The 19,234-nt window shown below is 40.2% G+C and overlaps 1 protein-coding gene and 1 long non-coding RNA gene across 2 annotated transcripts in view; both read right to left on the minus strand.

Annotated features, from left to right (window-relative positions):
• The window catches only part of ank3a (ankyrin 3a), a 118,444-nt gene extending 112,792 nt beyond the window's left edge, over nucleotides 1–5,652 (minus strand). The window contains exon 1 of the mRNA XM_025897635.1: nucleotides 4,483–5,652. Coding sequence (XP_025753420.1) covers nucleotides 4,483–4,551 — 69 coding nt within the window. The 5' untranslated portion in view covers nucleotides 4,552–5,652. The remainder of the gene's footprint in view (nucleotides 1–4,482) is intronic.
• Nucleotides 5,653–14,184: 8,532 nt separating this feature from the next.
• Nucleotides 14,185–17,648, minus strand: LOC102082571 (uncharacterized). Its single transcript, XR_269764.3, has 4 exons — nucleotides 17,371–17,648; nucleotides 15,620–15,693; nucleotides 15,009–15,080; nucleotides 14,185–14,333 (listed from the first exon to the last, which is right to left on the minus strand). It is a non-coding gene; the product is annotated as an uncharacterized LOC102082571 (long non-coding RNA).
• Nucleotides 17,649–19,234: the final 1,586 nt, after the last annotated feature.

The raw sequence follows: 19,234 nt of genomic DNA on the forward strand, positions 1-19,234 counted from the left end.
GGAGAATCATTGGCTTTTTGTTTAGATATGACTTAAGTGACTAATTCATTATCCAAAAATTAACCAGCTCACCTCTATTTACAGAAGCATTATACAGTATTTACTTGTATTTCCTCTAAATTTTCACCACATACTTTCTCCCAAACCCACGAAGCACAACCTTCACCTCTTTAAGGATTTTATCTGTGCCAAGTCCATTAGCGTAATCTGAAAAACAAAAGCAGCACTTTGTTTGCTCTCTCTTAGTCTCCACACACACACACACACACACACACACACACACACACACAGACACACACTTCACATCTTCCATCAGCACATTCACCAGTGCTCTGCTGTTATCTGGGGGATGTGATGTGCAATTTCTCTTTGAAGGCACTGTCACAGAACGGCTTATTTCACCAGTCCTCCAGACGCGGGGCTCTCTGTCTCTGGCAGGGTTTTTCCATCCAAGACAAAGAACAGAGCTGCCCAAGCTCTGCTGCCTGGCCGACTGGCTGTCTCATTAGAAACAAGACAACAGAGGCGAGACAAAAGGGGGATGTTTGCAGCCCAGTGAAAACTGGAAGGATGGTAGAAATTGAGCTAAAGTCATCATTATTTTTTCTATATCACAACGAAAGCTTCAGCTACAGCCCTAAAAGCTTTCATTTCAAAAAGACATAGCAACAAGTAAATGAACTCTTACTGCCACTTGTGGTTGCGTTGTGAGAATGAAACACACTGCGAGGAGCGGAGGCAGAATATACTGACGGTGGGGAAATTTGATCAACAGCAGCGGCTTGTTTGTGACACAATTTTTAGTGTTTCGGTGATAGCGTGCTTCTCAGCTGTCTCCACTTGTCAGCATGTTGGACTGTCAGAAGCTTTGACAGGAGCAGCTCTCCTTAGGTTTTTTCTGACAGAAACACCATGGCTCCTTACACAATCATCAGGAAGTGTAAACACAGAGTACATCTTGCAGTTAAGGGCAGTTTATTTTTGGATGGTATAACCCCAGTAAAACTGTGGTGCTTCTTCAGTTCAGCGTGAACATTTCTTATGTAATGTTATGTTTACTTTTCTGAGGAGATTTATACAGAGAAGCCACTGCTGTGGGCAAAATGCACAGATATCCTTAGCACCCCTGCTTTAATTCATAGACTGCAAAACATCTGAATTTTAACTGCGAACCACACCAGTTCCTTAAGTAACCTGTACAAAGTCTGTGCTTAATAAATCTGATTAAAAAGGGTATTTTCATCATTTTCTTTCTTTCTTTTTTAATTTTATTGAGTTTAGTTTGAGTTTTTTAGGATTCTGAAAAGGACATACTTCTATATAAGCCCTCTGGGGTCTTTTTATCTCACAGCAAATCTTTCTTCCTTATTTCCTGCGTAAGAAAATCATTCTATGTGTAGTTTAAGCAGCTAAACGAACTACACGGTAACTCAACACAGCGCTTCAAACCAGATGTCCAATTACGAGCGTGTGCGTGCACATGTGCACGCCCGCCGTGCGCGCATACACCCAGCAGCTTCCCTGTGCTGGAAATGTTTGCAACTGAATTCCTTTTAATACTGTGTGTGCTTATGTTATGTAAACCTCATTATCTCTATCACTACATCGAATTCTTATCATTAAGCCTCTCTGAGATCATAGAGCACTTGGAGGAACATCAAAGTGCTACACAGACAAATATTCAGCGCACACACCAGACATGCTACACTTAAACACACACGCACATACACCCAGATAAGTACAAACAATCAGGGGAAAAAAAAGTCCCTAAACACCACACTGAATCTGGGGTTGATTCACGACGCCTGTCATAATCAGTATAAGTCGGGGGACCTTGAGTCAAAAGATGTTTGATTGTATCCTTGAGCTTCACCCGTCACAGCAGCTGCCTCATGAAAAATAAATTCTGTTCTGGCCACCAAGTTCACCAGTCCACCCCCTCTTCACTCACTCTCTCTCTCTCGCTCCTCTCCCTCTGCTCTCACCCTCGACATCTTTTGCTTAGAAGAGAGACTGGTTGCCATGGCTACAATCATTAACACATCTGGCATATTTATCTGGCGTTCGCATGCTCACGCAGAGAAACGCACAGCCAACGAACACACATTTCCACACGTGCTCACACAACAGCTAAACAGCATACATATGTAAAAAGCATTAATATGCATTCTTTTTTTTTGGTGTGCAGTTTTCAGCTGCATGGCTGCAGTCTGGAGCTTGTGTGAGAGAGATAATGGACTGAGTCTTGTTGGGGAAAATACATCAACAGAGAACTTAAGGCCTCGCTCATAATCCTATTGGTGAATTTAACCAAACGCGCTTTATCTTAATCCGTTGTGAAATGGAGTTGGAGATGGAGACTCTTCCTTACATTTCCATATTCCAAACTGATATTTAAGATTTTGCTTAAAATCACAATTTCTCCGTGTGAAGAAGAAGAGTGTAGCCCATCATGTATTTGTGAGGCTCATTTGAATAACTGATATTCTTGAACTTATTCAGCTGAGACACAGTTTCTATATAATATATATTCAAAGTGATGTATTCTGTATATATTTGGGGATATTAAAAGCAAAGCCCTCATTTGCAACATGGCTGATGATAGTGATCCTCTTGCCCTCCAGAAAATGTCATGGGAGGGTGTTTGACAATATAATCACTAATGTTTCCTTAGACCTTATGGCACACTACTGAGCCATAACATTTAACTATTTGCCTGATATTTTGTATCTTCTCTTTGTGTCAGCTTTGATGTGCTAGGACATCAACATGTTCGAACATGTAGTGTCTGACCCCAGGACACTGGAAGCAGGTACTTTGGGTCCTGGTGGGGCCTCCATAGACATGGCTTGTTCCAGCACATCCTGTGGACGCTTAATTGGACTGGAATCTGAAGTTTGAAGGCCAGGTCAAAGCCTTGGGCTCCTGTTGTGTTTCTCCAGCCGATCCTTAACAGTTTTTGCAGTGTGGTGGGGCAGACTCTCCTGTTGAGGCAGGCCACTGCCGTCAGGGAATGCCATTGCCATTGGCACGGGAGTGGGGAGTCGGGTGGTCGTGTGATACTGTCAAATTAACATCTGCATGAATGCTAGGCCTCAGCTTTCCCAGCAGAACGCAATGTTTTCCTTCCATAAGAACCAATAGAATTATAATTTTAGCCCTCGTGAAGATGTATTACCATATGTAATTCAAATTTGTAACCATTAAACCATACACGATTTTATAGATAAATGCCATTTCTCTACATTCAACACTACTGTATTTACTGAAGTCTGCAATTTGAAAATTGTGTCTCTCGCTATTCATGAGTAGCCAGACTGACAGCTTTACCACTGAGGGTGGTACATATTACAGCAGCTATAAATTATTTAATGAGAAGCACAGAATACATTTCTTCTCAACAACAGGCACGCTCACTGTGTAAAACGTATAGCTAAAATCTGCTGTAGCTCTTCTTCTCTGTTACATCCCTGATCTAGGGGGCTACCTCAGATCTTGTTTTAGCTCTGAAGCGGCTCAAACAATCTGGAAAACAATTTGTGGGTTTGGTGCCCCGAAGTGTGTATTCTGCACTGATCACTTGCTTTCAGTGCCAGAACATATTTATCATAGGCTAGTCACATTAACACACCAGGATGGGAAGTAAAGAAGAGAGAAGTGTTTTAATAATGGTTCCATCACCAACAGACACACTGAAGATATTTAACTGCCAACCACAAGTGGAAAATCAAAGATAAGTATACACATGTGCGCAAACAAACTTACCGACATTTCATAAGTCACGACCTGTTTCTGTGGTGAACACCTTCAATCAAAAACCATAATAGCTACTTCAGAGGATCATAACAGGATGACTATGTAGATGTCTCTCAGATAAACACACATTCACACGGTAACACAAAGACACGCACATACACAGCTGTGAAGGAGTTTGGCTGTACGACAGATCCCTGTGCAATCCGTGCATTATACTGCCCCCACCCTAACCCCTGAGGACATCCCCTTTCTTCCATAACACACATTCTCTCTGCACTTTACGTACAACTGTTCCCTCAGCCACAGCAAAACAACCAGGCAGACCAGTTGCAACGTCAGGGTTATAATAACCATTGACTGACAGGCGCATTTCAGTTGGCTTTGGAAGCATTCCAGGTAAGGCTAAACAAACATTTCTCTCTCGTGACAGAGTCGTAGACAGTAGGGAAAAAAAATAAATCTGTGAGCACTTCATGGGAGAATTAACATAATATTCAGTCTTAAACATCTGAAAAAATCTACACTTGAAAAAGGATCGTTTTCAACAACGTGGTTAGACACACCTTTACTTTCCTTTTGCAATTGGTTCATGAACCTCACCCATAAATCTCACCTCATCCAACCACCTTTTACTTCCACATGAAAAATCACTAGCTAAGCCTAAAGCAAATGATCCAGTGACAAGCCAGGCACACCAAGACAAAGAAACCGCTTCCTCTCTCATACCTTTTTGCCTTTCTTCTTGCGATGGGCTCCTTTCCCGCCGCCTGCTTTCTCCTTAGCTTCCTCACTCATATTCAGAGCTCTCCCACTGTTCTTCCCCTCTCTTCACTTTTTTTTAATCCAGCATGTAGGAGCTCATGGAGTAGAGTGGCAGCAGCTGCTGTCTTCACTGCTTAAACGCTGCCACAGAAATGTCCATTTAGAAGCAGTGAAAGAAGGACTGTTCCATGCAAAGTGGGAGTGCGCGTGAAGCGAGGAGAGACTGGGAGGACTGTGCTGATGCTCACTCCCTCCTCCTCCTCCTTCTTCTTCTTCTTCTCTCCTCTTCCTCTCCACGTTCACAAACACTCGCACACACTTGCAAGCACGCTCACTGAGGTCCACTCCCACTTGCTGCCTTCTCTGTGCGCAATTGGCGACTCTCTCCAACGCGCTCAGAGGCAGGGTGTGGAGGCAGGAGGAAAGTGGAGAAATAGAGATGGAGAAGGAAGATGAAGAGGTGGAGGATGTTGATATATGTGATGCAAGAAGAAAGAAAAGATAGATAGAGAAGTAGACTGAAGGAGCGTATTCCTGACTTGGTGTCGTGCTGCCTACCTGAGAGTGGAGTCTAGAGGCACTCTTTCAGAAAGAGACAAAGACACACAAAAATGGGAAGAGAGACAGAAAAAGAAAAGACAAAAAAACGGTGATTAAGACGTAAAGTAGGAGAAAGACGAGCGTGAAAAAAGTGTGAGAAGGAGAGAGAGAGCAATAGGTTGAAAAGGGGGTGTGATCCACTTCACTCTGCCGGCTGGATGATCTCTGCTGTCGCTCCCTGCCCAGACGTTGTAATATGAAATGAGACTCTCGTCGAACAGGCCAGCAGAGACGGAGAGAGAGAGAGGGAAAAAGAAATGGGGTGGAAGAGAGAGAGGATCATTAACACGATGCATCAGGTCCTTCCAGAAAAGGAAGTCTCCCCACTAGCCTTTGCCAACAGGATCAGCTTACTGGAAACTGGAACAGAACAGAACTGCACCAAGCCCTGACTGTCTGACAGACTGACTGGTTGAGTTAAGGTGTGTGCATAAAAATACGTGCACGAGACAGGAAAAACAAGTATACAGATATGCACGCAAGCTTGACATATTCCAAAGAATATTCAACCAGTAACCACTGAAATATCTGTGTAACGACTCGGCATAGACAGACTTCAAAAAGACATAAAGACCACGCCTTTTTCGGCTTCAACAAGCTACAGCACTCCACCAATGAAGCATCCAGCTAATGAGGCAGGGGGAGAGAAAGTGAATCACGGAGAAGGGGAGAAAATGGGAACAAAAAGCCCTGGGTGTCACAGAATGAGAGATCAGAAGGAGGGGTGGGGTGAGTGGAGGGTGAGAGACAGAGAGGAGAGAGGAGAGAGAAACTGACAGTGGGAAATGAGGAAGACTAAGGTAGGGAGGGTGAAAAAACAATGTGATATCAGAGGAACAGTGAAACCAAGGAGGCATAGAAAGAATGAAAGAACAAATGAAAAAACAAATGAGCAGCCGACAGAGGCACAGAGAGGCAGGGACTGCTGCGATTGCCCCCTAAACAACAGGTTCTTTATTCTGGGGTGTATATTGCTGTTAACCAGCTCTTTCTCTCTCCTGTTCCTGACGAGCACAATCACGCTGTTCACCAGCAGTGAAACCATGTACACACACACATGTATATATATGTATATACATGTGTGTGTATGTATGTATGTATATATATATACACACATATATATATATATATATATATATATATATATATATATCTAGTGATCGATGTAGCAGTTCCGAATGACAGCAATATCAGGAAGAAGGAACACGAGAAGCTGGAGAAATACCAAGGGCTCAGAGAAGAGCTCGAGAGGATGTGGAGGGTGAAGGTAACGGTGGTCCCCGTGGTAATCGGAGCACTAGGTGCGGTGACTCCCAAGCTAGGCGAGTGGCTCCAGCAGATCCCGGGAACAACATCGGAGATCTCTGTCCAGAAGAGCGCAGTCCTGGGAACAGCTAAGATACTGCACAGGACCCTCAAGCTCCCAGGCCTCTGGTAGAGGACCCGAGCTTGAAGGATAAACCGCCCGTAGGGGCGTGCTGGGTGTTGTTATACATACATATATATATATATATATATATATATATATATGTGTGTATATATACATACATATATACATATACATATATATATATATATAGCCTGTAGTGACCTTTGCCCATCTGCTGCATCCCAGAATGGAGAGCACACATGGCTAAGGGAAGGTGTTTAGCTCAGGCTTGTAATGTCACAAACCACTCCAGAGTTTGTTTGGAACTGGACTAAGATCACCCACCTCCAAAGGTTTCTGGTGTGGTTGAGTTGGTTTGCATCCCAAGTGAGCCACACCAAGGGGGAAAACCACCCACAGTTTAAGTTAAATGGACTAAACACTGCAGGTGTGAAAACCTTAGGACCTGTAAGCGTTCTTGTAGTTTTTTTAACTAGTCTTCAAGAATAGTTCTCCGAGCTTCTTGAAGGACATTCAAAGCTTTTCTTTCTAGCTTTCTATCCATCATGGATCAAAATCTAATGATACTTTTCTCCATTTGTAATTTCATCAATTTTGAAAAGATCCACAACACCACTGGGTGAAATTCAGCTTCAAACTATGATAGAGCCTACACCATGTTTTACAGATGGCTGTAGAGACTTATAGTTGTACTGCTCTCATGACCTCCTTCATACATACTGATGATGGTTTTAGCCAAAAATTTCAAATTTGGACTCCATAAGATATGGTGCCACTGATTTTCAGTCCAGTTCTTGCGTAATTTGGCATACAGACAGTACACCATAAGCTCTCTGAGAATCACCTTTTTGCAGCCAAAATTCTATTTTATACCTATCGAAATAAAATGTCTTATCCTTGGCAATTTTCATAAATTCAACTAAAGAAATGGGACCAAATAAGGTGTTTTTACGACAGGATGCTAGTAGCAAAAAGCCTCAAAATAGGTTCTTTGCTAAGCTGCCTGTCTTCTGTAGACATAACACTGACTCATCCTTTAAGTTAGGTGCCTTTATTATGCTTGAATGATTCATAGTTGTCAAGTGTCTTAAAAAAATCTTCTGAATGTGGCCAGATACAATGGGGAAAAAAAATAGTGGAAAAAGCAGCCAATGTCAGATGAAATTTTATCAAAAAAGAGCTGTGGACATTTTTTACTGGAGTCTTTGCAACATTTGGACTGAATCTGGAATAAGGAGTCACTTTCAATAAAGATATCCTAAATGCCACAGAGAGAGCTCACACTGGATTATTTGCTTTCTCACCAGTGACATATGATGTCCTCAAGTCAAGACCATCATCCTCCTCTCTGTCATCCTTTTATCACTCTAGCATCCCCCATGTACAACTTCCAGTCCTCGGAGTGAGAGGAGAGAAGGATTACACAGCGCTTCACACTTTAATCTGCAGCTGGGTATGTTCTCTTCACTCTAACCTCACTTTAATGTGTATATGTAATAAAGCTGATGGGAATGTGAGCACATGTGGATGCTTAGAGCAGAAGCATTTGTCTGCTGGTCTGCGTGCATGCGTGTGTGTTGCAGGGTGTGGTTCCACTGACTGTCTGCCAGCAGAGGTTATTATTGATTGCCAGGAGGCAGCTCCATCAGCAAGGGATTTATTACGATTTATAAACTCCACAGATTGCACTGGGAAACACTACAAATTCATACAAAAATGGTTAATTATTTACATCTTTTTCTCTGTCTTAAAAGAAGGATAGAAACACCACACTGGAAAAATACTCAGTTTCACAATAAAATAAATTCATATAAGAACATCACAGTAAAATGACAAGGCAAGAGCTTATATATAATGTTTTTAATTTTTGTTTTTTAAGCTTTTTGCTTATATATTGCCATATGTCAGCCTGACAAATCTTGGAAATTGATTTAAGGACAAACTTAGCCCAGCTTCTTTAGTGCCTGTAACTGCTGATGTAACTTCTAAACATATGCACAATTCCTGCTGTGCTTTTTAGGCATGGAGTTATACGAGTTTGGAGGGGATGTGTGATTTCCATATCAAAAGAAATATTCCTCTCCTTGCAGTAATCAACTAAATAAGTCACATCCTCCCCAAATGTCTCAAAACATCCCCAGTTCAGTGTCTGGAAAGAGAGGCAGGAGGAGTAAAGACAGGAAAAGATAGAGCTTGTAATATAACCAGCTGATGACAGAAGGCTGTCCTTTTCTCCCCATGTTCACTAATCAACACCATTTGTTTTAGCATGCACTTATTGCATTTATCCACTTCTGTTACCTTGTGGAGCAATTATTCCATATATACTCCTAGTCAGATGTATGTATCTGAATACGTGCATGGTCAAAGCGCACACAGGTTATCACTGTAAGGACACTTACTAAGTTATCTCTACTATAGTAAGTAGGTTATTTCCAGGGCTATCGATCACAGTCACCTTGATTACCAATCCATATTAAACTGTTTACAGTCACCATGTTGTTGTAAAACCCTAATGAGCTGCTAGCAACTATAAAGTGAAGAAAACAGTGAGTGTACAGAAAATAATACTAGTAATATTTAGGAAAGGGAGGATTGTACAGTATAATATTCAGCAGTTATTAATTTAGTTTTTGCATTTTTTGGCTACGGATCCTCACCCTTGCAATGCAGACAAATGGGAAATGGAGTTTTACAATATATAATTAATCCTGTCAAAGAGTTTATTTCGAACTAAGCCATATATATGTCTTGCATTAATATATGCATAAATATGTCATGCATAAACCAGAACAAGATGTTTTGATGCCTAAATGTACTAAACAGAAAACAGAAGTGTAAAAATGGTGCAAAGAGGCAACGATTACCACACTGCAACTGCAAAAACCTAAACACTAAATGCGACACTGAATGCAAAACTAAGTCTTAAAAAAATGTAAATAACACTGGTACGACTATATTTTCCATGTGGAGTAATAATACATATTTTGCTGTGAGACTGGTGTAGCAGATTTCACTATTCCATACTAATCTCATAAGCTGCACTAATAAACAAGGATTATGTGACAGTTATTTGGAGAAAAAAAAGTGTTTGTTTATGCATTATAAGACAATATGCTTCAGGATTTTTTAAAAAATATGGTTCTAACAATATTTACTGGGCAATTAACAATCTACCGATCACATCTGTGTCCTGTCCTTGAGGCAAAGTGCAGACAATGTCACAGACTGTGATCTTTTGGCTGCAGTTAGATTTGTCATTAATGTGACTTTGATCTTACACATACAGTGAACACATGAAGTGATGCCTGGAAATCTAACTTTGCTCTTATTGCGTTGAGACATCAGAAATTAGAGATGCAGAAATACTAGGATGTTTCAACGTCATGGCAATGTGGAGAAACTGAAACAAAAGCTAAAAAACAGTTGTGAAAATATAAACACATATAGCCTTGGGAACTGTATCTTGGTGTAAAGGGAGCGATTCCCAGCAACGTGGCACCCAGAGACCATAGAAGGATGGGCAGTTAATAAACTGTTCCTGGAAAGAGCAGATGTTACAGTTATATCCTAATTTTGGCCCCTTGGGTAGATGAAGTCCCCATTCCTACTACAGAGGGTCAGCAACATTTGGGGACTTGATGACACAATGGGTGAAAAAAACCCAAACCTGCATGGGTCTTGAATTAAATCTTTCTCAACTTTGCATTGAGCAACTGCAGCAGCTACCAATGACAGCAATACATTAAAGGGCATTACCTAAGCAACTGGTGTCAGTAGGCAGCAGCAAAGCAATGCGTAGAGAGGAAAATGCTTCCTGTCTGAATGTCCCTTTAGCATATCTGTGAAGGTTCTGAGTCACTATAGTCTAAGGAGCTTGGAAACAAAAGCATCTGGACTTCTTTAGTTTTCTTGAAGACGTTTCACTTCTCATCCAAGAAGCTTCTTCAGTTCTAAGAGCAATTGGTGGAGAGTCCCAGATTTTAAGCCCTATGGGAGTGTCCCCAAGAAGGTCATGGACCCCCTATTGATCCTCTACCTAATCACACTAGCCAAGGTGTGAAAGCGGGTATGTGTCACAATCAGCCAAGGTTTCGGGTGAACCCACTGAGAAACCTGCAGACCCTATCATGTGATTTACTGAGGTCAAATGGCCCAGGATGTGTGTGGGCGTTAAAGCGTCTGGGAAGGGATCTCAAAACTGGATTATAGATGGCAGACAGTTGGTGTCGTAAGCCACCGCCTCTGTTCAAAGATGGTCATTCACAGTGGACATAGATGGCTTCTTTCACTCCTCATTCAAACGATGTGTTTGTGAACATTGCCATCCTCGAAAGAGTGACCATTGTCCTTTAGATGCAGATGGACAGCTGGGTCCCGTCGAGGTGGCTCTTCTATGTTGTGCCATGCGTTTATGAAGTGGCTGTTTGATCTCCCCATGCAGAGGTCTGAGCATTCCTCACTGCACTGTACAGCATACACTACATTGTTAAGTTTGTGTTTGGGAGTTTTGTCTTTGGGATGAACCAGTTTTTTTCTGAGTGTATGGCTGGGTCTGAAGTCCCTTTCGTATCTACAGAGTTTACAGCTATGCTAGTGGAAGCTAAACCCTAAGAAGCTAAACACTAAAACTGCGTCCACACACAAAACAAATCTCTCGTATCGCTTCAGCAGCTGTCTGTGTTGATGCTTGATTGTTACCTAAAATTCCAGGTTCCAGTTGCAAAGGTAATAACAGAATATACTTACTACGCTGTCATGTGTCAATCAATCAATCATATCCTGAGCTGTCAATGGTAGTCCCTTTAGTCACTTGTCTTAAAGTTGAGGAAAGATTACTGGGTTTCTATGTTCTTTGGTCACCACATTACTGCAATTAATTTTCCTGTGTGATTGCAAAAAGACAAGTAGACCAGGATTCTAAGCAAATATTGCCCTTACCCACTTTAATTAAACAAAAAGTATACTGGAGACTCTTGGGAATCCCATCAATTTTAGTACACAGTGATAAATCCATGGAGATCTCTGGAGACATCATGATTCACTAGAAGCATTGGCATTCCATCAAATAGCTTTTAAGACATTTCATAAAAATTTAAAAACAGAAAATTAATGGTGGCAAGTAGTGTCAGGTGTTCACCACAGTGAACATAATTCATCCTCCGGGGACCATGAATGCCTACGAACAATTTATAGCAATCTACCCAAAAGCTATAGGGATATTTCAGTTGGAACAGAGGGGTTGAATGGACGACAGGCTAACATTGCAGCATTTACCCAACCATTGCTTGAGCCACTGACATGGCTTAGGCTCTGTTATTGACCATCTATCTCTCTAATCTTGACCACAGCGGTAATTCAGACATGTAAGCTACTGAAATTTAGCCACGCTGCAAGCGACTGGATTTAAGTGTCTTCTCAAATCCATCATGCTTTGAATTGAACGTCACTGATCGATGTGCTGTATGCAGAGGCCAGATAGGGCCTGACAGACAGCTCTACAGGGGGTTCCTACCCCAGGCTCACAAAGAGAAGAGCTCCATACAAATTAAGCAATGCTTCGCAAAAAATCAATCATCACGTTTGCTGCTGGTTGCTGCTCCTTCCATGGAAACAACCCCCCAATGTATAGCACCATGTTTAGTATACATTCATTTGTGACCCCACTTAAACGTCTATATCATCTCAACTCACATTTCAGTATGAGGAACCAATATCTTGAATTAAGGTTAACATTATGACGATAACTTTTAAGCTCTTGTCCTTTTGCAGCAATCTGTGCCTGCAGCACAAAAAATCATTTTCAAGACATTACCAACACCAATACCAAGACCTTAAAAGCTCATTTTTAAATCTGTTTTGTCAGTTAATCGCCATAGAAGCACATTGTTATTATGTTATTATCTGGGCTATGTTTCCTTTCTGGAAGCTAATTCCTTGTCTGGTGCTTGTCAAAAATGGGAACTACCTCAAAAAAGTAACAGAGGACTGTTCTAAGAACTAGAAAGGAATAGCCCAGATATTGCATTTTTAAATTAGTCAGTCAATTAGATATAAATGATCTAAATCAATACCAGCAAGCTAGCTGTGGTCTATAACAAACTTATCTAACATCAACACATCTCACACACACGAACATGAATAAAGTGTTTAATGGGCACCTAGATGTACATACCCATGCATCTACTTCAACGAATAAACACTCTACAATAACTCCAGTCAAGTTCTAAGGTTTGAACAAATCAAATATCCAACCTATCTACAAAACTGTCCACATGCCGTCTCTTCCAAAGACAAGAATATAGGAGCCAGAAACTGTATCCAAGCTGTAGACGCAAGAGTGAGGGGCTCGTTTTTACTTTTGTCCTTTCGGGTAGTCTGACAACAATGAGTGTTAAATTCAGACCTACTTTCCTCAGTAATCAGGTCAGGTCCAGACAGGTGCACCCTGACTGATAAAGAGCTGTGGGGATTGAGGGCTCCTCTTTTACTGGTGGTTATAATGTTTGTGGTGTGAATTGCATTACTAAATAATGTAAATACACAAGTGAGCAGAGCAAGCAACTGGATTGTCTTTAGCAGGGCTACAACTTAGTGAACCTTTTTATTTATTCATGATTTATGAGGATTTATTTAGATTTGAGAAGAGGATGAGAAGGGAGCAGAGGAAAGGGGAACAATTTGGTCACTTTTTTCCCCAAATTTAGGCCACGCACTGTTTCATCATCATTTTTGCTTATCTCGTTTTGCTGTTGTCATGAATTGCAGACATTGTGGGAGGAATCAGATCAGGACATTGTCCAGAGTTGATTTTACTTAACATGTAGCACACAACAGACAGTAGTCCACATTGGAAACTATCTAAAAATACTCAGTTTGTTTTATGTGATTGAGCTCCCTGAATAGACATGCAGGACGAATGATGCCCAGTTGCTCACCCTGAAGCCCTCTAAAATTGTTACAAATTACAGTAACATACATTTTAAAGTAAGTTTTATTTTATTTTCCATTTTATTACATCAGTGAAAACACCTTTTCGTCTGACCTATTCATCCACCCCAACCTTTTGCCTTTAATGCTTTAAGTAGTGTAGAATTATAACTATAATTATTTTAGTTTATAGTGATATTCATCACCTGGAAATACGCATATATTTTTAGGAGAAATTCACATTCAGGATAATTATTTCTAACCTTTTGGAAAAGTTTCTCTTGTTGGAGGTGTATTCAAACTGCCTTCTCACAGTCATTTAATCCAGTCTGCAAACACCGCAGAGCTCATAGAAACCCATGATTGTAGAGCAAATAAATATGACGTCTTTTAATTGGCAGAGACTCATTGTGCTTTCAGCTTGCAGTATTCAAGGAAAAACCATCAGTGATGTTGTATTGTATTTTTCATTATAGTGTTTTTCATGCCAAACACTCCCATCACAGGTGGCTGCCTTCTGTGAAAATTAATGCAGCATGCAATGCAAACATGACAAAGAGACAGCTATTGATCTTAGCATTTTGATTTTCCTCTTGAGGTGTCTTGCACTTTTATAGCCGGGCTGCAGAGACAGGCTTTCCCCATGTCTCTGCATAAATTTATATGCCGCATATGCAAATGCAAATATCTGTATTCATCTTCCCTTTCTCTATGTGTATCAGTGAGAGAGAAGGCTTATGAGAAAATTGTGTATCCATCTTGGCCTATATCTAGCAAGCACAGTGTGAATGGTAGATATGCTGAGAGTCTACACTTGCCTCGCTGTTGCTGACGCTGCAATGTCCAGAGGTTGCCCGATCTCTCCAGTCAATCCAGTCTCAGTGTGCTGAGGTTGCTATGGAGGAGCAGAGCAAAAGAAGGGAGTTAAGTACAAAACAGGCAGACGGTAGAATTCTTCTGCCACGACAGGAACTATAATCGTGATAAAGTGGCCATTCCCAGAGCAAAGCAATAACAGTGCAATTATTACAGGTGAGGTTCAACATGTTTTTTTGTCTGTGTTTTATTTTTGACTGCCAAAAAAAATCAAATTCCTTTCATTTCAGCTCTTTCTGACGTATGACGAAACCTTAAGAAACTTGTACTCTAGGTCAGGAATCCCCTTAAAACAGCCACGGAGCAATGAAATGTTAACTACTGCCAGAGGGCTTTGACAGAAAAACAAGTGCCTCTGTGATCGCGATAGCTTGTCTGCGCTCCAGTATGATTGATGATGTCTCTCAGTTAAATGCTGAAGAAAAGAAAAACTACTGAGGCTGATATGGAAGTCAGGTTTACTTTAAACTTCAAGTGTTGATATGTTTTTGTCTTGCATTCATGTAATTAAGGTTAGCGTGGAAAGTATCTATAATTCAAACTGTCATCGCTCTTCTTCTTTGCCCTGTAATTGTGTTTATCTTCCACGTCAGCTCTACTAAGTTTCACAAAAATACCAAAAGTAACACTTTGTACCTTGAAAATACAAAATAATCAAGTGATTAAGATGCCTTAGTTGTGATGAGGGATTTACTTTGCCATGTTCCCATTGTTCCATATGACCTTTCTTCTTTGACCCAGTTTCTCAGCTGTTCATCTTTGTTGTCTATGAAGTGAAACAAAAGTTTAGATCAAGCTGTGCTTGGAGTTCTGACTAAACTACAAAAACACCTCATTAAATGGAGGATTTACAGTGTTGAGACTAAACATTTATTTAAAACCACCAGTAAATCTTTAATAACATTATTTTTGTTTGTATTTCTAACGTTCTTGTCAAAAATAAATTACCCCTAGCTCACAGAAAATCGCTATGCAATGAAAAAGAAACCCACAAGGCCAAAATAGGTACAACTTAATTATAGTTATTAGATTTATTGTTATTAGATGGATGTATCTGTTGATTTATAGCTTTAATCTGCTGTCACATGAATGATCAGTTGTGGTTGAAAACAAAGCTGATAATCAGTGCTGCTCTGTGGTTCGTTTTACTCGACCATAATAACAGCTGAGTCATGGAAAGCTCAAACAGCATTAGGATCGGAGCATTGTACGCTTATTTCTATGACTCAGCACGCAGCAGCATTACATGCCATTACAGCTTTAGACAGTGTAACTTTGTTTGAATCAGCATGAAATTACATTTACCTGCTTAAATGGTCCATTAATGTCTGGATGGCCTTCCCAGAAGATGGAGAACTGGATGGAAAGTGCTCTCATTTCTAAGGAGGGCACAGAGAGCGAAAACAAATGTAGCACTTATAGTGAGGTGATGAGAGGATAAAAGTGAGCTAGCCCTCGCACAAAAAGATGTCACTCTTAGGTTAAAAAAAAGACCAAAGTACAACTTTTAACCCATATCTTTGCTAATGACTGCTGTGTGGGTGTTATAAACATGAGACACGAATTCTAATGTACATTAAAGTATAATCTGTTCCCCCAGAGGCCACTGCAGCAGTATGTTCCACATTGAACTGGGCTGTTCAGAAATCTGTTTATACTAGAAGTCTGTTACCCCTCCAGCTGGAAACGTCAGTCATTGTTTTCTTGGTTAGTATCATCATAATTTATTCTGCTGTGTTCCCTCCCTCAGCAGCCCTTTGGCAAGTTGTGTTGCTGTGCTAAGAACTCTACACATGCTCACTTTGGCAAACAGGGAGTTAGAGGCTCAACAGAGTCAAAGTAACTGCTTCTGTAATAACAACTCACTTAACGTATCCGGTAACAATCTTTAAACATGATTTTAGTTTTAAAAACACTGGTGCAACTGCATATGTTTTGCATGACACACAGGACCTTTTAAATCAATATCAAACTATGGATTGTATTGTTAGGATTTTTTCCTTTTATTGTTTTGAGCTTCATTTGTCACTACGGTGATATCAGTCTCCAGCAGTGGGCACAATGAGTGTGGTTTCACATTACCTACCTGGTCACTCCCCGGCATGCAGGGGACAGGGTGAGTAGGGCTCAGATATTTTCTGTTTACTATCTCATCTGTTCCTGTCTCATCACTCTTGCTTCATGGCTGCTGTCATTCTTGTTTGCTTTAATAAAATCAGGATCCTCATAGGAAAGTTGATTTCAGAATCACAGTAAAGTGCCCAACTTGGCATCTCAGTGGCTTCATTAATAGAAGTACTCACAGTGTGTATCCTAAACTAACTGACAAATTATATTGTTTTTGAGTTAGAACAAAATGAATTTGAAGGTGAGGAAATTATACAGCGATTAAGCAGTCAGACATCATTAGTTGGTTTTACATATGTAAACACAACTAATGATGTGTGACTTCATATCCCATTTCATACGTGGGATATGAGTATCCCACGTATGAAATGGTTTATTTATCATGCAAACATTATATCTTAATTACAGAAACCTAGATAAGTCATCATCTTAGTATTGAGAAACCTAAATATGGAAACTGGGGTGTTATTGCATCCTATACAATATTCAAGTCTGTTAAAGTAGTAGTTAAATGTCTACTATTTACTTTATGCTGGCAGCAGTTATTCTGTTTTGAAAATGTAGTCTATGAATACAAAATTATCTAGTGTTAGCATTAGCATAGATTTACAACTGAGACACTGCTATAATTTACAGCACTAAGGCTTTTGTTTTTCAATAGATTAACAATAGTGAAACAAAACACTAGCACTCACAGGACTAGCCTGTTATCTGCCAACACTGTGACCACAAACTACCCTGCACTTTTGACTAATGCTAATTATTATAAGGCTTACTTATAGTTCATCCCGGCAATTTCCCGTGTGTCATTCAGCCTCTCTTTCAACAATGTTTGACATCACTTCTGTCAAATAAAAGTCAAAAACTCAAAAAAGACGTTAAAAAATTAAAAACAGATAACAAAAATTAAATAGATACATCCTACTTACAATGCAACACTCCCTTCAAGTGTCATGCTCAGTCTGTTACCTGGTGAGCTTGTATATTTTCTCCAGCCTGCATGGTACTTTCTATTTCTCTGTTAAGCACAGTTTTCTGTCTTAAGCTTGTACTTTTCATTTGTCTGGAGTCCATTAATACACAGTCTAGACAGTTCATATACCTCATGACCACAGGGGGCGTTGTAAAAAAGTGTCATCCATCTTGCCACTATCACACTGATTTATTGAAAATAAAAACACTGCATCTGAGTTATAAATGTGCAGAATCCCCCTTCCACCTGCAGGCCAGCACCTGCTTTTTTTTTAACTTGGGTTAAGTTGGTCTTTATGGACTTTGTATAAGTGATAATATTAGCAAATATGAACATGCATCCAGGCAGGTCAAAACACTATACATGGAATCTGAAGATGGAGAAATCAGTGTCAAATTGCCTCCTTTTTCTATTTTCACTGATAGAAAAAATAAATCATAAATCACATAGGGGGGCAGGGCTGTTTTCAGGTTCTCAAGTTTTTTCCTAAAGGTATGCCTGTAGCTCATTCCTCATTGATACTCATTTACATGCCAGTAAAACTCTGGTCATTTCTCCCACTTAGTGCCAGATGGTTTTGCCAGTCATGGTTCTCTTTCATGCGCATGCTCACTAACAAAATCTGTTTTCAAAAAGTTGGACTTACCTGCCACCTCACATGCTTTGGTTGACCTCTTTCCCCCTGCCCTGCACATCCAACATGTCTCGGTGAAATACAGTGTCGAACTTTTATGCAGTCTTGCCTTCTGTCCACTGCTCTGAAAACTTAACTGTGTTTGTGTGTGTGTAGATACTCGAGTATTTATTCAGTTCAGTTTGTGTTTTTCTGTCTGTCTCTTTGTTAGGAGTTTAGTATCACCAGTTTTCAAGATATCATTTTCAAATTTAGTGTGATGGCAGATACCAATATCAGCTAATTTGGCTAAACAACTCAAATCAAGCATATTTAACACTGAAGACAATCGGGTCAAGGTCACACCAGATGTGAAAATCTGTAAAAACTTTATCTTACCCACAATTTTTCATGGATTGTCTTCAAACTACAGAACAATATATTAGGTCTCAGGGGGGGTACCTAGTTTGGCTAAGCATTTTACCTTATCCTTCACTGTTAGTCAAAGTTGTCCTTAAAAAAAAAAAAACTTTGAAAAACCAGATCTGGAGTAATACATATGAAAGAGCATAGAGAGAGCTTTACAACACACTTTTTTGTCAGTACGATGCCCTACAACGTCACAATGATGCCATAACAGACTGATGTCATCATATTGTAATAAAAACATTGTAAAACATCAAAGTTTGTATAGCCCTTGCCCTTCCAAGAGAGTTGCGCGCTCTGAGTGTTCTCTTTTGCTTTCAGAAAGCAAACAGATTTACATATTTTAACAATAAAGCTGTAAATCTGAAGGCGCTTCACCATAATGTAACATGTTGTGCATATATAACTTAAGATGTGAAATGCAAAAACAATGGAACGCAGAAGTAACATTTATATTACAGCTATTCATGCGATCAACCAGTTTCTCCATTTTCAATTGCAAATGAAAGCTATTCACTTGTGTCCCATAAACATGCACCAAACAATGACTAACCGCTCTTCCCCTCACAGTCCTCCTCCGCTCCACACAAAATTTCCATTAGCATCTCTCTATAACCATGGCATATTAAGCTTTGAGCTTAATTTTAGTTAGATGGGTTCACAGTAGGTCACCAAAACAGTGTTTTCAGTGTCAAAGCCTGTGCCGCTTTTAATGTTGACTCACCAGCTACGTTGTGCAACTACATCATCATCACTGTCATCACTCCAACTCTGAGTTCAA

This window comes from Oreochromis niloticus, linkage group LG13 (assembly GCF_001858045.2).
Source record: "Oreochromis niloticus isolate F11D_XX linkage group LG13, O_niloticus_UMD_NMBU, whole genome shotgun sequence".
NCBI classification, from domain to species: domain Eukaryota; kingdom Metazoa; phylum Chordata; class Actinopteri; order Cichliformes; family Cichlidae; genus Oreochromis; species Oreochromis niloticus.